The sequence below is a fragment of the Carettochelys insculpta genome, chromosome 1, assembly GCF_033958435.1.
Source record: "Carettochelys insculpta isolate YL-2023 chromosome 1, ASM3395843v1, whole genome shotgun sequence".
Lineage (NCBI taxonomy): Eukaryota > Metazoa > Chordata > Testudines > Carettochelyidae > Carettochelys > Carettochelys insculpta.
Window position 1 is genome coordinate 356,337,683 of NC_134137.1, and position 24,541 is coordinate 356,362,223.

Below are 24,541 nucleotides of genomic sequence, written 5' to 3' on the forward strand. Positions count from 1 at the left end.
TGCACAGTGACAACTCTGCAACTCCCTTTGGCTGCAACCAGTGGCCAATGGGAGCTGTGAGGATAGTGCCTGCAGTGCAATGCCTTAAGGTAGGGCAGTACATAGAGCCATCTACCTCCCCTGCCTAGTGGTCATAGGGAGGGATGTGCTGGCTGCTTTAGGGACAGGGCAGGCAGGGAAACTGCAGCCTCACTGCACTGCCAAATAAACCTTGGAGCCACCTGAGGTAATTGTGGCCTGGATGGTGCCCACGCCTTAATCTCCTTCCTCACTCCAACTCCCAGCACAAGCCATGAGCACCCCCCTGTACTCTAAATCCTTCCATGAGCCTGCACTTTCTCCTTGACTCCAACCATCTCTCCCAGTCCTGACCCACTCCCACACCCAAACTTCCCCCCAGAGGCTACACGTCCTTCTGCACCTTACTCCAGGCTCAACCCAGAGCCCCTTCCCACACTTCATCATGTCACCCTGCTTTATCCAGGTGACAGTGAGTGAAGGTAGGGGAGAGCAAGTGAAAGAAGGAGAGGGATGGAGTGAGTAGGGGTGGAGCCACAGAGAAGGGCAGGGAAGAGCTGGGGCCTCAGGGAAGGGTGTAGCATGAGGGCAAAGGTGTTTAGATTTGTGTATTTGGACAGTTGCAGCCCTAGTTCCTCTCTGTTCCATCTTGGATTAGAACAAATAAATTCTGAGGTAGGACTGTCAAATTGGAGGATTGGGCTAAAAGGAATCTGCTAAACAAGGACAAGTGTAGAGTCCTGCGCTTGGGACAGAAGAATCCCAAGCATTGTTACAGGCTGGGGACTGATTGGCTAAATAGCAGTGCAGCAGAAAGGGACGTGGGGATTATAGTGAATGAGAGGCTGGATATGAGTCAACAGTATGCCCTAGTAGCCAAAAAGGCTAATGGCATATTGGGGTGCATTAGGAAGAGCATTTCCAGCAGATCTATTATTTCCCTTTATTTGGCACTGGTGAGTCCACATCTGGAGTCTTGTGACCAGTTCTGGGGCCCCAGTATAGAAAATATGTGGATGCATTGGAGCAGGTTCATTGGAGGACAACAAAAATGATAAGGGGGCTAGAGCACATGACCTATGAGGAGAGGCTGAGGGATCTGATCTTACTAAATTTGCAGAAGAGAAGCGTGGGGGTGATTTGATATCAACCTTCAACTTCCTGAAGGCAGGCTCTGAAAAGGATGGAGAGAGGCTGTTCTAAGTAGTGACAGATGACAAAACAAGGAACAATGGTCTAACATTACAGAGCGGGAGGTGTAGGTTGGTTATTAGGAAAACTATTTTACCAGGAGAGTAGTCAAGCACTGGTATGTGTTACCTAGAGAGGTTGTAGAATCTTCACCCCTAGAGGTTTTTAAGTCCTGGCTTGACAAAGTCCTGGCTAGGATGATTTAGTTGGGGTTGATCCTGCTTTGGGCCAGGGGCTAGACTCAATGACCTTCTGAGGTCCCTTCCAATCCTAGGATTCTATGATAGCAAGTGTGAAAAATTGAGACTTTTTTTTTTAGGAGGGGGTTACAGTTGCCTGTATAAGACAAAGCCCCTATACAGGGACATCCCCCCCCACTCGGGGGCAAGGGTGACCCTGAGCCACCACCCAGCTGCACGGTATTTGAGTGGTCTGCAGACCACACTTTGAGAACACTGAGATAGATTGATATTTCATGCTTGCAACTCCTTAATGGAGTCAGATCGGCAGTACTTCTGGTTTTCTCTTCATGCAAAATATTTTGAAATGTAAAAAATCCCTGACAAAAATCAGTTAATTTGGAGTTGAGAATTTAAAATCAAGTCATACAGAGGAGAGTTAATACTATTTTGGTGCTTCAACTGTTTATTTCCATACTTTAATAAGTTTAGGTTTCCTTAAATTTAACCTTGACTCTGAAGTTCTGTGGTGCATAACTCCTGCTTTGGAAATACAACAGCCCATCTTGTTATAGTCTTCAATTATTGGAGCATATTGTCAGTTTAATGTTGTTCCTGTCTCAGATTATTGCAGCAACGTGCCCTGTGAACTGGCAAACTGAGCTTCCCTGGAAGAAAAAGAAAGAGCTCATGTCTCAGAGCTAGTCCAAGCTGTACTCATGGGTGGCAGAGATCCCTTAGATACGGCAAACTGCAGCAGTGGGGATGCATGGTGCCTGAGAAGACGCATCGTAGATACCCAGCCTCACACACAGCATCTCTGCCCCCGGGGAAGGAGAGTTGTGCTTTTCGCGTTTCAATTAGATAATTAAATAATCTCCCTCTAGTTGAGAGGGGAAACAAATTTTTTAATGTTGAGCCCCACTTTTCATCCCTGCAATTAGGAGGGAGCCCCCCCGCAACCTGCCTAATGTAATCCAACTCAATGGAAATTTTGGTTATGTTCATATTGGAAAAATAATTTTGGCACCTGTAAGAGAATAAGTGTAGAACGTGAAAACTTTATTAGCCAATATATACAAATAGCAGCAACGAAGGGTCCTGTGGCACCTTATAGACTAACAGAAAAGTTTAGAGCATGAGCTTTCGTGAGTTAACTCACCTCTTCAGATGCTGAGTTAACTCACGAAAGCTCATGCTCTAAACTTTTCTGTTAGTCTATAAGGTGCCACAGGACCCTTCGTTGCTGCTACAGATCCAGACTAACACGGCTACCCCTCTGACACTATATACAAATACACATTCAAAACGCATACAAAAACAGTAACATATTTCAACATTTTAAATGAGATGGATGATCCTGAAACCTAGCAGCCAATCACCCTGTGCTCCCTCACTTATAAAATTTCACGCGCCCGCCAGAGGGTCCCTCCCCCGACTTTGCTCACCCCTGCTCTAGTCAGCCCAGGACGGAGCCTTGGTCAAACTACAGCTCCCAGCGTGCACCGCTCCATCAGGCTTTACAGCCTGGGACCTGTAGTCAGCACAGCGAGCCGCACCCGTCTTTTATCCCTAGCTTGTCCACTGACTTACCCTGTATGGTTCTCTCCCTCCCTCTAGCTTTAGTGGTCTCTCCCGAAGTTCCATGCAGAGCGCTTCGGGAAGGTCCCATCCAAGGGAAACGAGAGGGGAGGAAAATAAAGGGGTGGGGCAGGCCGGTGACTGATGTTAGGTCGAACCCATCACAGAGAAGCTATTGAAGGACTCGCCAATGGCAGGAGGAGGGGGCGGGGCTGGTCTCTTGGCCGAGCGGGGTTAGAAAATGCTGAGTGGCCGGGCCCGCGCCTGCGCTGGAGGAGAGAGGGTGGTATCGTCGTGTCCCTTCGCCGAGCGTGTCGGTGGTGGCGGCTGCAGTGGGGAGGGGCGAGGCGAGCGGCCGGAGGCAGGATGGAGGAGGCGGCCGGGCGGCACTGAGCCGGAGGGAAGTTGTGTGAGGGGCGGCTGCGGGAGGCGGGCGGCCTGAGCGAGCCGAGGCGGCGGCGGCGGGGTCCGTGCGGCGCGGCCGAGGCTGGGGCTCCGCGGCAGGGAGGCAGGATGGAGCAAGAGGAGATCCTGAGGAAATTCATCGAGCGAGTCCAGGCCATGAAGGACACGGACCACAATGGGGAGGACAACTTCGCCAGCGACTTCATGGTGAGGGGGCTGGGACGCTCCGCTCGCGGCTCTGCCGGGGACAGGGTCGGGGGAGGGGCTGCACAGGAGAGGCGGGTGGGTGTGTTCGCGTCGCGCGGGTGTCTCTGTGGGGGAGGGGGAGCTGCGTTTGCAGCCCCCCCAGCCAGTGCCCTAAACTCTTCTGTTGTGTGACCCGGAGCTGGGACGTTGCCCCAGCCCCTCCTCGGGGGAGCGGGTGCTGGCCTGGGGGGGCACGTCCCTCGTGTAGGGGCTGCTCCGGCGAGCCCCTGCCTGGACCCTTTTTCGGGAGGCGATTGGGAGCGGCCACCCTTGAGTGCCTTCTCGCGAAGCACGTCGGGCGGCTGCCTAGAACCTCTTGTCCCGAACCCAGCCCCTTTCTTGGGAAGATAAGGAGCGCCCCGGGGACTCGGGAGGGGGGGAAGGGAGGTGCTGTCTTGTTCCTCTCCACGACCTGTCTTTGTGGCCGCTTCTGTCGGCGATAGTTCGGGTCGTAATGCCAATTTTGATAGTCTGGCGTCTTCTGTTCTCCTTTGTCATTCACGCCCTTTTGATCTTTTCAGCGAAAATAGGGTAGGCTTGTTCTTGCAAGCTAGCATCTTTCCCTCAGCTCCCCCTCCCACTGCAACTCCTGGCTGTATCCCTCATCCTCTCCATTGAGATCGCTTCACCAATGGCCTTCCTGTGTGTGTGCATGTGGGAGGATGGGGATATAATCTAGAGCCAGGTTTATTCGCTGTTTGGTTTTTATATGTCTTTCTTTATTCTGAGAATTAAAATGTTTGAAATGGTTTGATTGGCTGTTGAGTGGGTGAGCTGAGCTGGGAACAATGATCCTGCTTGGATGAATATGTCAGTATGACTTTAAATGTTTAAACATTTAATATGGAACTGTAATTTAGCTTGGTTTTGGGGTGATGGAATGAAGGTGGTGAGTTAACAGACCGTATGTATAATGTGTGTCTGTAGTCTTTCATATTACCCACTAGGATTTAGAATAAAGACATAGTTTTAGCCTTTTTAGATCTCATTTTGATAATGGTCTAGGAACAAAAAAAAAATCTTACAATGTCTCATCTGGTATTGTCTAAATGGTGGGGGGAGGTTGCGGATATTGTGCAAGACTCAAGGGCACTGGGAGCCCTTTCAGGTCTGAGGAATGGAAGAGGAAGTGGACTTTGGGAAGTAACTGTTTCATACAGGGGTGGGGAGGGAAACAGGAATACCATTTGGAAGGGATTTTATAAATCCTGTGAGAGCACCTCTGAAATGGCCATACAAATAGGGAAGGGAGGAGGATTGCCTGAATTGTCAATTCTTAATTTGCGTCACTTACTTTGAAATATTAGAGTAGGATATAGTCTTAAATCTATTAGATTCAAATCCTTTTAAATCTTTTTAAATTAGTTTGGGGATTGTGTGTAGTTAAGAACTCCTGTTTAATATACAAACTGACATTGAGTAACATTATACTAGTAAGGCTCACCCTTGTTTTCCTATACCAAGTAGAGGAAGTGTATCCAAGTGTATATATTAAAAAATAAAGTGTAAGTTGAAGGTTGTTAACAGGATTGATTAGTCTTTTTACAGAGCAAATATGTGATAATAGAAGAACTGCTGTATTTTATAGTACAGTTTTTTTATTTTGTATTTGTTCTGGCAGCCCAAAATTATAGTTGCAGTGTACTAATGAATCTCAACTTAAAACAACATGTACTTACTATTTTAACCAAGGTGTGTGTGTGTTTTTTTTTTTTTTTTTGCTGGTACTTGCTGGTACTGAATACTGGCACCTGAGCTGCCCCAACCATGGGGTTGGCTGTCGGGGAAGGGCAGGAAGAGGGCAGAGTACTGGCACTTTTTTTTTTTTTTTAATAGAAAAGCAGTGGTTATAACTAATGCTTCAGGATTAGTCTGAAAGATTTGAGAACTTTTTATTGTAGTTAAATGCACACTGTGTATTCAGTGTTGCTGTTTTCAGCTGTGTAGTTGATCTGCCCCTCTTTTTATGGAATTTACAAATAGCAGGAAGCAGGAGAACATTTTTTAGAAAACAAGAAAATATTGCAAAACCACTGATTCACTGAGGACTAAAGGGCAGATGTGCTATCTGAAAGACCTCTCAGGCCTTCTTCAGGAGATCAGGGAGAGGATGGACGGGAAGGACTAGATTCAAAGTTCCTGATGTCCATTTTAACATTTTCTGTTTATAACTCAACTGCATGTTTCTGTTGCTGACGAAAAAAAATCTGTTAAAGGGAAGTTGGGAGGCCAGAGTATTGTAAGTGAAGTATTCCAATACTGTATTGGAGGAGTTTTCTTAAATGTTTATCTGCCATCTCTTTTTATACAAAGTTTGTTATTGTAAGGCAGCTTGATTTTTTTTTTTTTTTTTTTTTGCCACATTAAAATTTCTCTTTGAGATTTTTGAGTACTTGGAGTAAGGCAAAGAGAAGGTAGTGAAAGAAAACGAGGGGAGAAATAGTCTCTCTTCCTACATCCTTTCTCTTTTTTTTTTTTTTTTTTTTTTTTTTTTTTTTAAGTGGAGTGATTTTTCTTGTTCATTTGTGTTTTTTGTCTTTATTTTATATGTTGTGTCTTTGCAGTTATGGACAGAAATTACTGTTGCTGCTAAGTAGTAGTGAGTTGATAGAAAAGAAATGGCTGTTACTCATCACTCCACTTCCAAGTCAAAGTGGAGTCTAAAAATAGAAGTGGAGTGTGGATGAATGAAACTGAAAATAATGCCTTATTTTCATGTCTTATTTCTTCCTGTAGTTTAAGATAAAGTGGTCACATTTTTTCATTCAAGATAAAAAAAGTTTTGGTACTTAATAAATAGGCGTCAAGAATTTGTTGGGAAGAGAAGTTAAGGAAGAAGATGTGGATATATGACAGTTTTAACTAATAATCTACAAATCATCCTGTGTGCATATAGACTTTAATGGTAAAATTGTTAGTAAATGCGACAGCCTACTAATGTTGCTTCTGTGTAAGTGAAAACACACCCCATTTTGGAAGGATGAAACTAGAATGTAGTGACTAATTGGATGGCTAGGTTGCAATATATGGCAGTTGACCTTCCCAGGCTAGGAATGCAAGGAATACTTACAAGGTATGGTATTAAACCAGGCATTATTGACTAACGTTTCACAAGGAGAATCAAATCCACTTGGGAAGAGGTAAATGAATTTGATTTTGCTAATCATGTTTCCAAGTGGGAAAAGTGCCCATTCTGTAAGAGCATATCACTTGCGAAGTGTTACGTATGTACAATCTAATTGGAGGTGAACAGTGTTATTCAGCAGTTTGTAGAAAAGAGGAAGCATGCTTGCTGATGTTACATCACAGAAAGGCAGGGTCATTCCTTGGTTTCTACAGTCTAAATTATATAATACAATTTGAGTTGTGTGTATTAAAAATACAGTTTGAAGGTCAAAATTTTCTTTGGCAGTGGTATGAACAATATTTTTGGGGGTTATTGTTGAAAGACCAAGAAGTAAGAATATTGGTGGGTTTTTTTCCATTTTTGTGGTTATTATGACAGCAACTTGAACGGCTTTTCTGTAGAGTCCTTTTTGTAGGGCACTTGGATGGAATATGAGTGTTGCCTATCCTAAAAAACAAAATTAATCTCTTAAACAGTTTGTGTGGCACGTAGCATTCAAGCATTTGAGTATGTCTTGCTAATTTATTGTTATAGTACTCTAGCAAAATTGTTGAAGGTTGTGGAAGTTCAAAATTACCATAAAATTATTAGGTAAAACAGGACTTGCACGTGACAGATATTTCAAGCCCTGATTCAGCAAATTGTTCTGTGTGGGTAGGTCCACCTACTTGATTACAGTCCTTTGCAGTGAACATTAAAGGCTTGATTGGTAGATTCAGGGTAGCAAAATCGCCCTAGTTTTGGTACTGTGGAATAATGAAAATAAGCATAAGTGAAACAGACTGTCTGAACAATCAAACTTAATTTTTTCCCCTTAATAGAGAGAACAGTATATAGTTACAAGCGGTGCTTTATTTTTCCCCACCAAAAAGGTGCAGGAACTCAAGCCCCAGCTCACCCTTCCCTGGTGCAGCCACAGCCCCCCACCCCCACAGCCTAACACCCCTGCTCAACCCGCTCCCTCAGCTCAAGCCCACAGCCACAGCTTAACACCCCCCCCAACCTACCCCTTTCTCTGTCTCGATCCTGCCCCCACCCCCTGTTGTGGCTGCACAGCCCCAGCTCAATCCCCCACCCTGCTTGGCTGCGTGGCTCAACCCTCCCTTGCCCCATTGCCCTCGATCAGTTGCCCGCTCAGCCCTGTCTCTGGCCCTGAGGCTGAACATCCTCCATGCAACCCCAGCTCAGCTCAACATCCCTCTTCCCTACCCGCATATCCCCAGTCCACTGCCAGGCTTAATCTCCTCCCCCCACCCCCCCAATCCAGGACTTACATTTTAAAAGGCGCTCCACAAGCTCCTGCTGCATTGCCAACCGTGCGGCTTCCCCCACGTACAGTTGCAGGAGCAGCTGCCTGGCCTTTGAGCTGAGAGAGTAGGAGTCAATGTAATTGGTTTAATGGCCTGGCTGGCTATTAAGCCAATTAAATCGAGTCCTGCTCTTTTCCCTGCAGGCAGGGAGCTGGAGGCGGAGCAAAGGCAGATCTTTTAAAAATGGTGCCGTGAAAAAAGGTGTTGAAATGCAGTTCTGCTACGTTCCACCAGTAACAAAGCCCTGGTTACAAGATAAATTATACATCCATTTTAGTTTCATGTATTTCGTTCCATGCACTAAGGTCATTACTACAGGTTGAACTTCTCTAGTCTGATACCCTCAGGCCCTGACTGTTGGCAAATGAGAGAATTTGCTGGACCATGGGAAGTCAATATTGTCTGGCAGCATTTACCAATGCTTTCACTGCTTACTGGGTTCTTAGAAGATATTTAGGGGTAAATTGCAGCAAAATAACAGCACAGAATACTAATAGAGAGGACTGGGGGCTGTAAACAAACTTTATGGGACCATAGAAACTTGCCCACACGCATGATAATTGGGTCATCTGGTGAACTAAAGTCATGCTGGATTACAGATGTTGTGGGATGAGAGAGTGCTGTACTAGAGAGGTTCAACCTGTACAACTAACTTAACTAGCTTATCTTCAATGTAGGGTCAGTTCAGGACTGCCTTGTAGCTTCTGCAACCCAGTTGATTGAGAGATCTTTGGGTTGTTAGTTAATGAAAAATTGGGCATATCTCAAGTATTGACTGAATTGATTTGAAATAAAGCTAATCAAAATAAAATGATCTTCTGGTGCTACCTATATCTCTAGCTTCCTTCTGATTTTCTGTGTTTCCAATTTATTCCTGTTAGTTCATATTCCTAAATGTATTTTCTTCCCTGTCGCTTTGTGAAACACACACACAAACAAAAGGGTAAAGTGACTGATGATGTAGTGGTGACGGGGGAATAAGCTACATTCAAGTGTCCACCTAGAAATGGAAAGACTTTCTTCTAACCTTACATATTACCCTCAAGAAAAGTAAAAGATAGATGTAGACAGAAATAATATTTTGTTGCCCTTCTAAAACAACCCTTGGCACACTTGCCAAAAATGGCATGCAATCTGATTTTCATTGGCACGTGAGGTGGGAGCTCAGCCCTGGCCCTCCTTCCCCATGTCTGAAAGCCATCAGGCTGCTTTTCTCTTCCCAGGCAGTGGCTGGCCACCTAGGCTCCCCGAAACCTCTGTCCTGGGCTCAGCAGCCAGCTGCTCTGGCTGCCCCACATGGCAGTATTTGCTGTGACCCCCAGCAAAGTTAAATAACCATTTGCCCTGGGTTGAGTGGAAAATAATTAAGTTTAGAAAGGGCAGCTGGCTGCTGAGCTCCTGCACCAGAAAACACAGCTGGATGGTATGGAAGGCCAGTGAGGCTGCAGAAGCAGAGTGTCATAAGCAGATCAAAGCAGCCTAACTACACCTTTTGGGGAATGGTGGTGGGGCTCAGCATGGCTCTCAGCAGGCCTCCAAGCAGGAGCAGCCCCTGCAAAACGTGCTGGGCTGCCACCAGCCCTGTTAAGCAAACCATAGCCCGGCTGTCTGTTTTCCAAGGCTGGAAGGTCAGGATCCAATCCCACCTTGCCCAGCTCCACACCTGGGCCCCTGGAGGATGGTGGGGAAGTGAGGGGCGCAGGAGGACTTGGCCCATCATGGGGGTGCTATGCTGCAGAGGTGTGTTGTGCAGTTCTCCAGGGCAGTGTGACAGAATTTGCAGGGAGCTGCTGCCTCCTGAGTTTGAAGTGGGCAAAGGGGCTTGGGGAGCAGATACCACAGGTGGGGAAGCACTTACAGTGGCTCCATGTGCATTGCTGCTGGTTGGCCTTAATCCTGGCCATGGGAGGGAAGTTCACCAGTGGCCAGTGCCTAGGCTGCTTGCCAACTGTCAGATGGTAAGTTTACCTGGGCTCACTGCAGGGCACTGGGTAGTCTGCTGTTCTGGCGCTCATGGAGAGAAGCGAGCAGAGGTGGATTCCCCTTGACTGACTCCCATTCACTCAGGCAATCACTTTATGGAAGGCAGCAGGCACCCCCAGCCAGCTGCCCCTTGGTTTTGCATGCTCAGCCCACCCTATTTCCAGCTGCTTTTATACGCAGGGGCACACTCACCAACAGGCAAGTGGCCTCTTGTCCTGGGTGCCACGTGAGTCCATCTGCAACCCTATTTGGGCCCTCCCTGCACAGTCTCAGAAGAGAGGCCCAGTTCTGCAGAACACTTCAACCACTTGCTCAACTTCCACCTTCTTATGTGCCCTTGACTTCAGGGATATTGACTGGAAATGCCGTACGTTTAGATGATTTTTCTGAATTGAGTCTTGACCAGTAACCCATCATTTGTCATAGCACCTTAATAAGGAATGTGAGAGAACCAATTATCCTCTTCTACTGACAGGGAAACTGAGGCACAGGTGGCCAAGTCTGTTTTACAGAGGTACTATGTGCAGCTCCTATTAAGTTTCAAAGGACATTAAGTGCCTAAATATCTTTGAAGATGGGGATCTTAGTTCCCCAAGTCATCTTTGAACGTGTCTGTATCCCCAACACTTGCCAGTGACTGACCAGTGGATATAGGAAGTTGGTGGCAGGGACAGGATTCAGTTGTAGGTCAGATTTTTAGGAGCTGTGTCCTCTTGACCTTGCTGCCTCTCCTGAACTTTCAGCCACTTCTAGCACCACATACCAAGCAACCATTTGGGGCTGTTCCGAAAATGCCAGGCTTTGTAATGAGGAAGAGGTTTTGAGAAGGATATGAATTGGTTGTTCATGGCAGCAGAAAGCCAGGGAGGTGTGCCTGTGGATTAAAAAAAGGCCAGCTAATAGTACCAGCCACCACCTAAACTGTAAAGCTCTGCATCTTTATTTATTAATGAAGCTGTTGTAAGTAGGACTATTAGTGATTTGAAAAAGTATCACTGGCACTTGGACCATACACAGAAGTTAAAAGGTCAAATTTCAGCATTTTGCCTTCGAAAGGTTGCTGACCCTTGTTCTAACATATCCCAATGCAAGAACAGTCAAACATCTGAAGGGTATGTGGACTGACAATTTGTTTACAAATAGAAGAACTCCTGTTTTACAAACTGGGATTTAAGGAATTCAGAAAATCAAACAGTTCACAGAACTGAAAACTGCAGAAAGTATGGTTTACGAGATACAGCATGTTGCACTTCATGGTCTTCAAGCCACTGCAAACTGATTTCTGGTGCACAGAAGACATTGGAATGTGAAGGGAAGTTAACTTGTCTTTCATCAGCATCGCTTTAGTTATATGATCTCCATCCCTCTGTCTCTTCCCTCTCCCCCATCAAGAAAAAAATAATTCCTGTTTGTCTGTTAGACTGGTTCGTGATATTGAAATTGTACTGGACTGCAAAAGTTCCATAATAGAGGAAACTAAAGCAAGTGATCTGCCATAAGAACAGTTTGGGAATAAGTATCAGAGAGGTAGCCGTGTTAGTCTGTATCTTCGAGAACAGAAAGAAATCCTGTGTCACCTTATAGACTAACATATTTTGGAACATAAGCTTTCGTGGGTAAAGATAAGCTTCATCAGATGCAGTTCAAGAATACTTTTTTGGAGGGAAGTTCTCAATATTGCTTTTATTGTAAACTTTTTGGAGCCAGGTACATCTGATGTACCTCTCAACTGTATTTTTCAGATGAAGCTTGCAGTTACATAGTTTAGAAGCTTATCAGAAAAGAGTAGTGTGTGTGCCAAAGATAAACATCTGACTATTGTTGATGAAGAAATAGCTCTTTTTTTTTTAAACCATTCCTTAAGGATATATGAAATCACAAATTCAAGGATTCATTCAATTCCTTCTGAGCAGTTTTTATGTTGTTAATATTTAGAGTTAAATATAAATGTACAAAGCTGCTTCTGTTTTTTCTCACATGGACTTGCAAAGCTGTGTTGGGTTTTCAGTAGACCCAAAGGTGAAAGTAAGATGATGCCCCGCTCTGGTAAGAGCTTGCTGGGGTGCTCTGCTGCAGATGGTAGTGTGCAGCACAGCTTGCAGTGTATTCTCCCACCTGGGCTCCTGTCAGCTCATGGAGTTCCTGCTCCAGGCTGGCACTGGTGACCCATGCACCACAGTTAGCAGCAGGCAGTTAGGCGCGGCAGTCAGGTTAAAGGGTCTGGCTGAGGGCATACAGTAGGAGGTGTGTGTGCTCCCATCCAGACTCCTGCCTGTCTATGCCTGTCCTGCTGCCCCCGGGCAGCACATATCCACCAATCTGGTAAAATAATCTAGCCTCCTTTACACATACGCGCGCGCACACAGAACCCACTCTCTTCAGCCTCTCCACATAGGCTCCCAGCCCCCTGCTCTGACTCCTGAGCCTGCATCTGCATTCCCAGCCTCCTTCCCTCCACTCTACACTTAAACTTTTACATGTACTATTGTATCACAACCCCACAACCCCCTGCACTGAGCCAGCTCTCAAGGTGGTGTTACAATATGACATTACCTGTAAGAAATTTCAGTTACTTTCACCCCGGAAGATTTAACTTTAACCTGTTAAGAACAGTCAGGAGGAGGGCTTTCACAGAGGCAAGATGTTAAAAAATAGATTCATGAATTTTATCCTTTATGCTTTATCGAAGAATGGTTAACACATTCTCTAAATCTAGCAATGTGTCAAAATCAGATATGACCAAACTTAGTAACTGTGTTGATACTAACAAAGGGTACAAACTTGTAAGGGGATGAGCACTTTAATCTCCCTCTGAGTTCAATGGAATTTGATGGCATTAATTTGCCTGCAGCATTTGATCCATAATTATATTTCACAACTGATAATTTTAACAAGCTTTACTCCTATAGCTTTCTAATAAGCTATATGTAGTTTTATTATGTGGAAGTAGAGATCAAGTGTGTCTAAACTTGGAGGGCCAAAAATGGACCTATTTTGACCCATATTGAAGGACTTGATTTTGCCATTTTTTCAAGTAGTGTACATCTTGCTATTTCATGGGTTAGGGAAGGCTCAAAACAGACCCTTGCCTAGGACTGTAAATACACCATTATAAGTAATGTTACTTTTATAAAAAAGTGTGCTTTGAAATAGGTTGGATATTTCTGTGAATTACATTTGAGTATTTAAACATGACTTCTGTTACTTGACAGAAGTGTGTTTTAAATTGTTTCTAATCTGACAGCTTTTGGTTGTAAATTAGCTTAAGTTTCATTATGAACAATTTTAATGGGGCAGGACAATCATCATATGAGCAGTCATAAGGGTCTCTCTACTAGAAATGTTAAACTTTTGCTTCTGTTTGAAAATATGATTCAGCGTTTGAAAAAATTATGCTGGGACATCTGAAGCGTTGAGGAATAGTATTTTTAAAAAGTTGGCTGTACAATACAATTTTCAGTATCACTCCTTTAATTTCTATATTCCATCTTTAATCAAATTAGGAGGAAATAATTACTAAGGCTATTGTTTCAAAGATGTCAGTTTTGATGGGGGCTGGGTGACAAGCATCCAGGAAGCTGCTGTGGTAAACCCTGGTTACTTTTTCTATTGTCATAGGCTGCATAAAGTCATTAAATTACATCTTGCTTAAAACAATATAACCGCGTGAAATAATGTGATGGCAAGTCTAAAGTGTATAATAGCTATTCAAAGCAAGAAGAAAAGCAGCACCAGGTCTGCCACAGTACCATACTTAAGTTGTTATGTGATATAAAAATATATTGTGTATGTTCATATCTGTGAAGTGGGAAAGTCTCTTTTTGTTTTCACATACTAAAGTTTGGCTCTTGGTGAAAAAGTTCTGTGCTTTTGCTGATACTGCAGGATCAGTGATAAAGGCTATGTCTATACCAGCCTCTGTCTTTCGGAAGGGTCATGGTAATGAACGAGTTGGGAAGATGCTAATGAGGCACTGCCATGAATATGCAGCACCTTATTAGTATAATGGTGGTCGTGCACGATTTGAAAGTGCCACTTTCGAATTGCGCGCAGCACCTGTGTAGATGGGGGCTTTTTAAAAAGGACCCCCCCCAGACTTTGAAAGCCCTTTCTTCCTGTCTGTGGCGGGGGGGTCCTTCACGCTGCCTCCATTTGTCAACAGATCATGGTCATATTTTTGTCACTTCCTGTCAACAGAAATGAGCAATGAACTATGGGTATGCATCCCACAGTGCCTGGTGATACCGTCTTTTTTTAGGCACTGTGGGAAGGTTGATCAGAGAGTCATGCATCTTAGAAACCTGGAGAATGTTCCATCAGGCACTGCTTTGTTTCCTAGCCTGCCAGGGGCTTCTGGCTCCCTTTTACACCTTCTGTGAAATTCCGGTCCTTGCTTTTTCCTCCGTCTGTTAGAAATCATTGGATGCCACACTTTGCTCATATGATGTGTTCAGTGTCATGAGGTTATCATGCATTGCAGGACAGTTATTGTTGAAATTACTGACAGAGAAAGAAGAGTTGCAGGTGGTTGACACTGAGTGACATGGATAGGAGGAACCTGGTATTGCATTTGGATATCACTGAACACTTGTACAGGGTAGACAGTCACTTTTGGGCTGGGGAAGCCAGCACTAAGTGGTGGGATCACATTGTCATGCAGGTGTGGGATGAAGACCAGTGGCTGCAGAACTCTAGAGTGCTTAGAACAACTTTCCTGGAACTGTTGTGCTGAACTGGCTGCTGATCTGTGGCACAAGGACACCCAAGAGAGCTGCCCTCTTGGTAGAAAAGCATGTGGCAATTACTTCATGGAAGTTGGTGACTCCTGATTGCTACTGTTCAGGTACAAATCAGTCTGGAGTGGGGAAGTCTACCATTGGGGCTGCACTTCTGTAAGTGTGCAGGGCAATAAACTGTTTTGATGTGGAGGACTGTGACTCTGGGAGATGTGAGTGATATAGTGACTAGCCTTGAAGAGATGGACTTTCATAACTGTGCTGTGGCCAAAGATGGCACACCCATTCCAACTGTAGCACTGGCCAACCTTGCCACAGAGTACATGAGCCAGAAGGGATACTTCTCAATGGTGCTTCAGGTCCTTGTGTAGATCACCGGCGACATTTCACAGACAGAAATACGAGGAGCTGTGGAACACGTGTATGATGCACGCATCCTCAGGAAGAATGGCCTGTACAAAAAGCTGCAGGCAGGGACTTTTTTGACAATGAGGGGTGCTGACATTTCTCACTTTTGGTGTTGCTTCCCATAACTTATCTCGAGTAATACGTTCCATTGATAGCAAAGGATGCGACAGCCTTCAGCTGGAGTCTGAGCGATTGGTATGGGTTGTGGAACCGAAAATTCTCATTACTTCCTTGTACAATTTTGCCTTTATCCATCACTGCAAATCATGGTCATGCTCCTAGGATGAATGTTTGCTGGTATGGGAGTGTTAGGGAGAAGCCTCAGAATAGTGGCTATAAGTCCAGCTTTTCATAGTTACAGGTGTGATGGGGAGTGGAGAGGTGTGGGAAATGAGCATTCAGAGACAGTGAAAATGAGTGTGTAGCATAGAGGCTGGGTTTCTGGGCCAAAAATTATATATGGCATTGGAGTCCTTGGTAGCACAGTTCTTTGCTCTGCATCATGATAAAACAATTCAGCATCTCTATTTGGTTTTCTATGATCTTGATCATAGTCAGTGGTGTGTTTTCTATCTTTTATCTTCTTTTACCACCTCTCCTCCCTTCTGTGCACTTGCATTGATGAATGTTGCAAAAGGCCCTTCATACTATCTTCCTTGCTCTTCCATGGGTCTCCTCCACAATTGACATGGTCCATCAGCAGGAGAGGTTTTCGCATTTGTCATGGTCTACTCAGCAACTTAAACGAAGCAAAAAAGGGATTGCAAAATTCCTGCTCAGAGTTGAAATGTTTCGCCACAAAGCACTTTTAGCAACACAAGCTGTAACTTTCTCTCTGACCCTAGAGTTAAGCTCACATATCTGCAGTCATTAGGAACATGGTAAGTTTTGGAGAATGGATGGGAGGAATGACGTGTATGCCTGGGGGCATAAGAAAGTACAGTCCTGTCTTCTTCAGCAGGTTTGCTGGGGGATAATTCTAATGATGCTCCACTTGTCCATAGATTGGCATCACTCTTGCTAATATCTCACTTCTGAGGGTAAGCAGGGAAACCCAGGCTCTACATCAAGATGCTGGTGGGGATCATCCTACTTGTAATGCAGCCCAAATTTGTGCCACCTTGGTTCCTACAGCACAGATTGAAGAGTGGTTGGTGGGGGGGGGGGAGCGTGTCATATTAGGGAGGGTGGGGAAACAGCAGCACTGTCATAGAATCTTTGTGGGAAAATTAAGAAGTAACTCAGACGAAGTTTTCAGGACACTTCTCTGAAGGATTCAGCTGACATCTCGGTGTTCATCAGTACCCTAGTTGGAGGTATTGTCTATTGGTGCAGGGCTAAGCCAGCTGACAGACATAGCCAGTCTTTTTGATTTCTGTGACCACTGCTCTCTCCCCTCCCTGGTACTATCTAAGGCACAGCCACCTACCTTGCATCTCTTGCCTTGCTTCATACCCCATGTCCTCCTGCTGCTGAGAATTGATATTAGCCTTGGGACTTGAGAAGAATTCCTGGCTGTCTGCCAAAATAGCTGACAGCGTGTCTGATATAGCTAGCTCTACCTCTTCACCAAGAATGGGGTCAGCAAACCTTGGCACACATGCCAAGAATGGCACGTGTGCTGATCTTTTTTTTTTTTGGCACACAGCTGGGTGCTGATCCCCACTTCTCCTCCCCTCAGGCAGCTCCCCAGTGGCTCCTAGCCTGGGGCAGCAGTTGCTCCATGCTCCGCAGCTGGGGCTGGTGGTGGCAGCTCCGCTCTCCCAGCCCTCGGGACTCAACAGCTACCTCTTCCTTACTGTGAGTATTCAGGATAGCCCAATGCCCCTGCTTCTCCCTCCTTCATGCTTCTTCTCTGCAGCACCCAGCATAGTAAGCCGCAGGTGCAGATGCGGAGCTGCTTTCCCCAGCCTGGAATGGGAGACATGGCCCCACTGCAGCCATTCTTCATCTTGGGGGTGCGGGGGAGATGAGGAACTCTGGTAGGAACAGAGATGAGCCTGGGGTGCTTGAAGTGGTGTCTGAACTGAGATGGGGCACAAATTAAAGGGAGCTGAACATATGAGGCAGGCGTTGTGTGGGCTGAACTGAGTGGTTGGGTTCTGAGCTGATAGTGGGTAAAGGCTGACAGGCTGAACTACTGAGGTGGAGACTAGCTGATGCGGATTTGAAAGCTCCTTCAGCAATCCATCATCTTACCTTGAGGAGTGTTGGCGAAACTCGGACCCATATATGAGCCAATTTGGTCTCACAGTATGTCTAAACTGTATTTTAAAACCCTCAGCAATGAGTCTTAGTATCTGGGTCTCTGCCCCTGGCTGCTGGGGCTTGGCGGTGGATCCGCACCCCTGACTGCTCGGCTACCTGTCCGTGGCAGCAGAAGCTGTGCACCCTTTGCTGCCAGGGCTCTCCATCCTGGGGCTGATGGCAGCTCTGCACCCCTCGTTGCTGGTGCTCCCTGCCCAGGGCCGGCTATGACTGTGCTTCCAGCCCTTTGGGGCTGCCTGACAGACCAGCTGAGCCCACAGCCCCTAGAAACCTCTGTGGCTTGGGGCTCTCTGGTTCAGCATCATCCATGGTCTGCCGGAATATGGATGTTGCTGAACCAGAGAATTCGGGATAAGAGAGGTTCAACCTGTATTAAAATCCTGGACATTTTTAGATATTTAAAAAACTGTGGTGGCTTCAGGTGTGTGTGGTTGGTTAGTATGGACAGCAGGATTGTAATCATGTTCACAGCAAAGCATTTGACATCTGGTAGACTACTGACAGTATGGTTAAAATGCCAGTTATTTGAGAGTTCCAGATGATAGAATGGTGGATACGAAAGAGCTGCCTATAGTCTTTGCAACAGAATATAGTGGCTATCTAACAAACTGAAGGCAAAACAGTGATTTTCCCAAGGATGATAATTATTGGTGGCTCTCTTGATAATACAAAAACATAGATGGTTTTTGCTTCTCTTTCCTTACAGGTTTTTTTTTTTTTTTTTTTTTTTTTTTTTGAAAGAGCTACTTTGCAGTTTGTTTTCTGTATGCTCACAGCAAACCTATACAACTTTGTCCCTGTCAGAATGTAGAACTTGCAGTTTGTGGGAGACCCATGGGTAGGAGCTCCACTACTGTACATTTCAGGAGGTGCATGACTAGGGAGCCCAGGTAACATGAACCATCAGAGGCATGCCTCTTTTAAACTCTAAATCAGGAGCCTTGCTTCTGCAGAGCTATCTCTTGGGTAGGCTGCTCGTTCTTGTAGCTGGTGAATATCTTTTCAACTGTCTCTGCCCTTACAGTCTTGCTTTATCCAGGGTGAGTTTCTTTGCCTTTCCTGGCATTTTTGGCCTTGCTGCCTGAAGAATTTAGTGGGCTCTGTGGGGATCAAGCCTCTCCCCTCAGGGCTGAAGGTTGTGCCATTGTACTTGACAACCCTTGAGCGTATCTCCTACTCTGTGTATCCCATAGGAAACTTTGTCTCAGTTGCTTAAAACTTTCAAAATTATAATACTCTTACTCCTGAACCCAAACCCTTAGTCATGCAGCTTCTTGAGGATTTTTTTGTGCTTTGCTGAAGGAAACTTCTATTGCACAGCTCCAGTAGGGGGACAGGAGGGAAAACCCATTCCTTCAAAGCTTAGGATGGATGGTGGTGGTGGTATTGGCCCAGAGTTCATACATTCACTCAAAGCAGGAACCCCGGTTTTGCAGAGTAGAGAGCTTGATGTCATCTGCTGATACCTTTCTCTTTTTCTGGGGGGGGAGCGGGGGGAGGAGGTTGTTTTGTGCCACCGGACCTCTGTTAGCAAGTGACCGAAGCAGTTGTTCTTCTCCTCGTATGGAATTCTTAAGGTTTACAGGAGGTATGTCCTACTGTTACATGTTTCCACTGGCAACCACTTAAGCAAAACATGTTCCTGCCTTCCTGCAGGATGTTCTGCTTCTGTATTCTGTTTTATGTATGTGAGTGTCTGTCTGGAAATACCACATTGATAACGTCTGTCACAATTCTGGTGTTAAATTTTGGATATTTATTGTAGTTATTTTGTTGAATAACTCCTTACTGCTTCTATGATATAATATGAAACTGATATATTATGATATTTACAGTATGCTTTTAACTCCAAAAGTCCAAGGCATCCTTCAGTCTACGTAGACTAGATCGCGCCCTTCATAACTCCATTTAAGATAGTCATTTGCAGCGTTGACTGTGACTGTGGAGGCCCACATGAGAGTGACAGTGCTTGCTACATCTGCTGCATATGTAGTGGGTATCTGGCAGGTCCTTGCGAGCCCATAGAAAGGACAGCTTCTCCTCTGCCAGCTGTCTGATCTTCGTCTTGCCCTTCTGAAGGCCCTTGTGTAGTTCCTGCTTCCAGCTGCTACGGTCGTCTGCCAGCTCTTCCCAATTACCTGGGTCAATGACTACCTACCTCCTTGAGGTCCCTCTTACAGATGTCTTTGTAGTGCAGCTGGGGGCGTCTGGGAGGTCTTTTGCCAGAGGCTAGCTCGCCGTACAGGATGTCTCTTGGGATCCTTCCATCATTCATCCTGAGGATGTGGTCAAGCCAGTGGAATTGCTGCTGCCTGAGGAGGGTATGCACGGTTGGAATTCCAGCTTACTCGAGGACGGCGTTGTTGGGCACTCTGTCCTTCCGTGATATCCCAAGAATGTGCCTGAGGCAGTGCAAGTGGAAGACATTCAGCCTCTTTTCCTGGCGGGTGTACAAGGTCCAAGACTCACTGCCGTAGAGGAGGGTGCTGAGGATGCATTTAGTGTGAGTGTACAGCTTGTTGTTGTTCCACACTCTCTTGCTAAGTCTGAACAGAGTTATGACTGCTTTTCCTATCCTGTTTAGCTCAGTCTCCAGCAGCAGGGTGTCAGTGATGGTGGACCCGAGGTAAGTAAACTCGTGGACGACCTCTAGCGTGTAGTTGTCGATGCTGATTGATGGAGAATCAGCAACGTCCTGACCAAGTACGTTTGTCTTCTCTAGGCTGATGGTAAATCCTTGCATGCTTTGGAGAACTGATCCAGCAGTTTTTGAAGCTGGCCTTCTGGGTGTGTCACTACAGCAGCGTCATCTGCGAACAGCATGTCTCTAATGAGCACTTCCCACACCTTAGACTTAGCCTTCAGCCTTGCAAGATTAAGCAGTTTCCCATCAGATCTTGTGTGCAAAAAGATGCCCTCTGTTGAGGATCCAAAGGCATGCTTCAGGAGGAGCGGGAATAAGATCCTTAACAATGCGGGAGCAAGGACGCATCCTTGTTTGACGCCACTCCTGATGCTGAAGGCATCCGATGATGTGCCATCATATTGAATGGTTCCTCTCATGTCCTCATGGAAAGCCTGGATCATCTTGAGTACCCGTGGTGGACAGCCTTTCTTGTGGATCAATTTAAACAGTCCATCCCTACTGAATGAGTCGAAAGCCTTGGTCAGGTCGATGAAGGTGACATAGAGTGGCTTCCTCTCCTCCCTGCATTTCTCCTGCAGCTGCCTCAGGGAGAAGATCATGTCAATGGTAGATCTCTCGGTACGGAATCCATGCTGGGATTCAGGATACACCCTCTCAGCGAGCTTCTGGAGTCTGCCGACGATGTCATAGAATCATAGAAGAGTAGGACTGGAAGGGACCTCGAGAGGCCATCGAGTCTAGCCCCCTGCCCTCATGGCAGGACCAAGCACTTTCTAGATCATCTCTGAAAGCCATCTATCTAACCTCCTCTTAAATATCTCCAGTGATGGAGATTCTACCAACTCCCTTGGCAATTAGTTCCAGTGTTTGATCACCCTGACAGTTAGGAACTTTTTCCTAATGTCCAACCTGAACCTCCCCTGCTGCAATTTCAGTCCATTGCCTCTGGTTCTATCCTCAGAGGCAAGGAAGAACAAGTTCCCTCCCTCTGCCTTATGACACCCTTTTAGATACCTGAAAACTGCTATCATGTCCCCCCTCAATCTTCTCTTTTCCGAATTAAACAAGCCCCAGTTCCTTCAGCCTTTCTTCATAGGTCATGTTCTCTAGACCTTTGATCATTCTTGTTGCTCTCCTCTGGACCCTCTCCAATTTCTCCACATCATTCCTGAACTGCGGTGTCAAAAGTGAACAATTTACCAGTGATACTTAGGAGGGAGATTCCACGGTAATTGTTGCAGCCACTTCTGTCTCCTTTGTTCTTATACAAGGTTACAATGTTGGCGTCCCACATATCCTGTGGAACCTCACTCTCTCTCCAGCACAGGCACAGCAGCTCATGTAGGGGTTCCAGGAGTGTGTCCAAGGCACACCTGATTATCTCTGGTGGTATACCATCCTGGCCTGGGGCCTTTCCTACTGCAGTGCTGTCAGTAGCTTTCTTCAATTTGACCACAGTTGGTTCCTGGTCCAGGTCGTCCATGACTAACAGGAGCTTGATGGCGTTGAGGGCTGTATCAACCACAGTGTTCTTGCATGAGTATAGCTTGGAGTAGTGCTTGACCCATTGCTCCATCTGTTTGGCAGCAATGACTTCACCAGATTTGGATTTCAGAGGTGCCATCTTGTTCTGGATGGGTCCCATTGTCGTCTTTATGCCCTTGTACATTCCCCTGAGATTACCAGAGTCAGCACAAGTCTGGATACTGCTGCATAGCTTAAGCCAGTAGTTGTTGGCACAGCGCCTGGCTGTCGGCTGTACTATTTTTCTGGCTACTCTGAGTGCTTGCTGGGTACTCTGACTCGGTGAGCGTTTGTACTTCAGAAGTGCAGCGTGCTTTTTTTCGATGACTGAAATCATCTCATCGGAGTTAGCTTCAAACCAGTCGTTTGTGTTTCCAGCTCTTCTTCCAAACACTGACAAGGCCATATTGTAGATTGTGTCCCTCAGAAGCTGCCATCTAGATGTCGCATCAGCACCCCCAGGGCTGCTGCACAACTTCTCCTCAAGGGTCTCTCTGAACATTTCAGCTTTTTCTGAGTTTGCTGTCTTTCTGGCATCAGTGCAGGGCCTTCCAGTTGGTTTAGAATGGTGCAGCTTCTTGGGCCTCAGCTTGAGCTTGGAGCAGACTAGCGAATGATCTGTATCGCAGTTGACACTATGGTAGCTGCATGTCAGGAGGACGTTTTTGAGGTTGTTGCGTCTGGTGATGACCAAGTCTAATTGGTGCCAGTGTTTCGAGCATGGGTGTCTTCATGATACTCTGTGCTATGGCTTGGTTCGAAAAAATGTGTTTGTAATGCACAGATTGTGGTACATGCAAAATTCAAGGAGATGCTGTCTGTTGTCATTCATTTTTCCCACACTGAAGTGACCTAAGCAAGAGGGCCATGAGTCATGATCGGCTCCAACTCTTGCACTGAAGTCACCCAAAAGATACTGTTGTTCACGAGCAGGTATTTGCACTATGGTGGCACTGAGCTCTTCATAGAACTTGTCCTTTGCTTCTGGTGTGGTGTTCATGGTTGGAGCGTAAGCGCTGATCAGGTGGATGGGAGCGGTGCAGGTTTGAAGTTTGACCTGAAGGATTCTTTCTGATCCACCCGTGACTAGTTCCACCATTTGCAGAAGGGTGTTTCTGATGGCAGAGCCGACACCGTGCTCCCTGGGTTCCTCTTGGGCTTTGCCCTGCCAGAAAAAGGTGTAGTCCTTTTCCTTTAGGGATCCCGAAGCTGCGAGTCGCATCTCCTGCAAAGTGGCGATGTCAACTTCGAGCCTCTTCAGTTCCTCGTTGATGACAGCTGTCTTTCGGGTGTCGCTGATGTCCTGAAGATCTTCAGTCAAACTGGTCAACATGGTCCATACATTCCAGCAAGCAAGCTTGAAACTTTGATGATTTCCTTTTCTGAATAATTTTCTTGTTGGTTTGTCTGGTACTCATTTCAATCACTTGTCAGGTTCAGGAACCTTAAGCCTCATGCACCCAGTGAGGCAAGTGAAATGTGGCGAGAGAGTACCCTACTGGCTGGGGGCTGCCCACCTTAAAGCAGGTGGTGACTGTCCAATCAGATGCGATGATCTCTCCCACCATCGGAAGCAACCTCTGGCGCTTGTTCTCTACGCCAATCAAGCAAGAGCTTTATAACCGGCATCTGTTGCCTCCCATGTGGTTCAACACTGTTAAGCGATGCTGGAGTACCTCTCCAGGCGTGAGCCTGGGCAATTTTTATGGAGACCCTGGGCTGCCCAGACACCAGGCCCCCACTCCCCCCTCGGCTTTACTGATATAGTCCAAAGGAAAGGATAACCTTTATGTTTGGTACCAGCTCAGCTGCAGGAGTTGCTGGGACAGTGCCAGAAATTGGCACAGAACCGCCTTAGGACTCCCCTCCGGATTTTCTGTCAGGGTTTACTCCCTAGCCTTGCTCCTTCCCAGGATAACCCACAAGGCGGTGGGGTGTCTTCCTCTGCCTTCACAGGAGTTGTCGATTTGCAGCACCATACCTTCTGGTCTGCCATTGAGACTATGCCCTAGAAGGGAGAAGGAACAAGTCCCTCCGTGAGGTCAGTATGTGAGACAGACCAGATCCTCCTCACTGTGTTTCGCCTGCAAGCTGATGCAGTTGCCCCGGGATGGCGTTGCTGTAATGCACAACAGCTGCTAGGAGCCAGCAGTGAGAGTTGAGTGGTGGGTGAGGACCAGTGCTTTTGTCCATCTGAAAAGGCACGGCTGTCACAGTCAAAGGTACTACCTTTATCTCAGACACCCCATATCCCCCCCTCCAAAAGTATTTGTGAGGTTTTATTATACCTACATGTTTCAAGTGTAATGGAGCCATATGGATTAGGAGTTGGAGGAATATTCAATAGCAGTTCTAAAGAAGAGTTACTTACAAAAAATGTCGGGTCCAAGTGGTATAATTCTAGATCTTATAAACTTTCATGCCTAATTAAGAGAATTAAATCCTGCTTTAACTGAAACCAAATGCAGTTTTCTTTTTGGTTTGTGTACCATTATCTTAAATATGGTGTAGTTACAACTGAAGCCTTTGTTTTCGATTTTAGTGATACTTAATTCAATTGATAAAAATTCTTCCTGTGCTGTTTTGCAAGTGTTATGTTTGAAATATAAAGCTGGAATGTAATTCTCTGTCTTGCTGTATAGTTGATACATTTTGGCAAGATTTTAGCTAAATTTTCTGTTATGTCGTACTGTGTTGGCCTGATTTTTGGGATATTTTACTGTGTGACTAATGGTTGAATCAACAGGCTTTTGGGAAATATAGGAAGGTGAAACAATGACTAAAACACTATTAGTAAATGCTTGGGAGTGGTTAAAGACAGTGGGAGAGCCTTTGGCTCTGAGGGAAGAGGCTTGAGCCCCTATAGAGCCCAACAAATTTTTGGGGGAGGACCGCCAAGTTGCCAGGAAATGTAATGT

General features: G+C 45.9%; 1 protein-coding gene across 2 annotated transcripts in view; it reads left to right on the forward strand.

Annotated features, from left to right (window-relative positions):
- The first annotated feature begins 3,295 nt into the window (after positions 1-3,295).
- The window catches only part of PTPN12 (protein tyrosine phosphatase non-receptor type 12), a 181,311-nt gene continuing 160,065 nt past the window's right edge, over positions 3,296-24,541 (forward strand). The window contains exon 1 of one of the 2 annotated variants that reach the window (XM_075017187.1): positions 3,296-3,581. In XM_075017187.1, coding sequence (XP_074873288.1) covers positions 3,483-3,581 — 99 coding nt within the window. In that variant the 5' untranslated portion in view covers positions 3,296-3,482. The remainder of the gene's footprint in view (positions 3,582-24,541) is intronic. The other variant, XM_075017178.1, reaches the window with a different exon arrangement.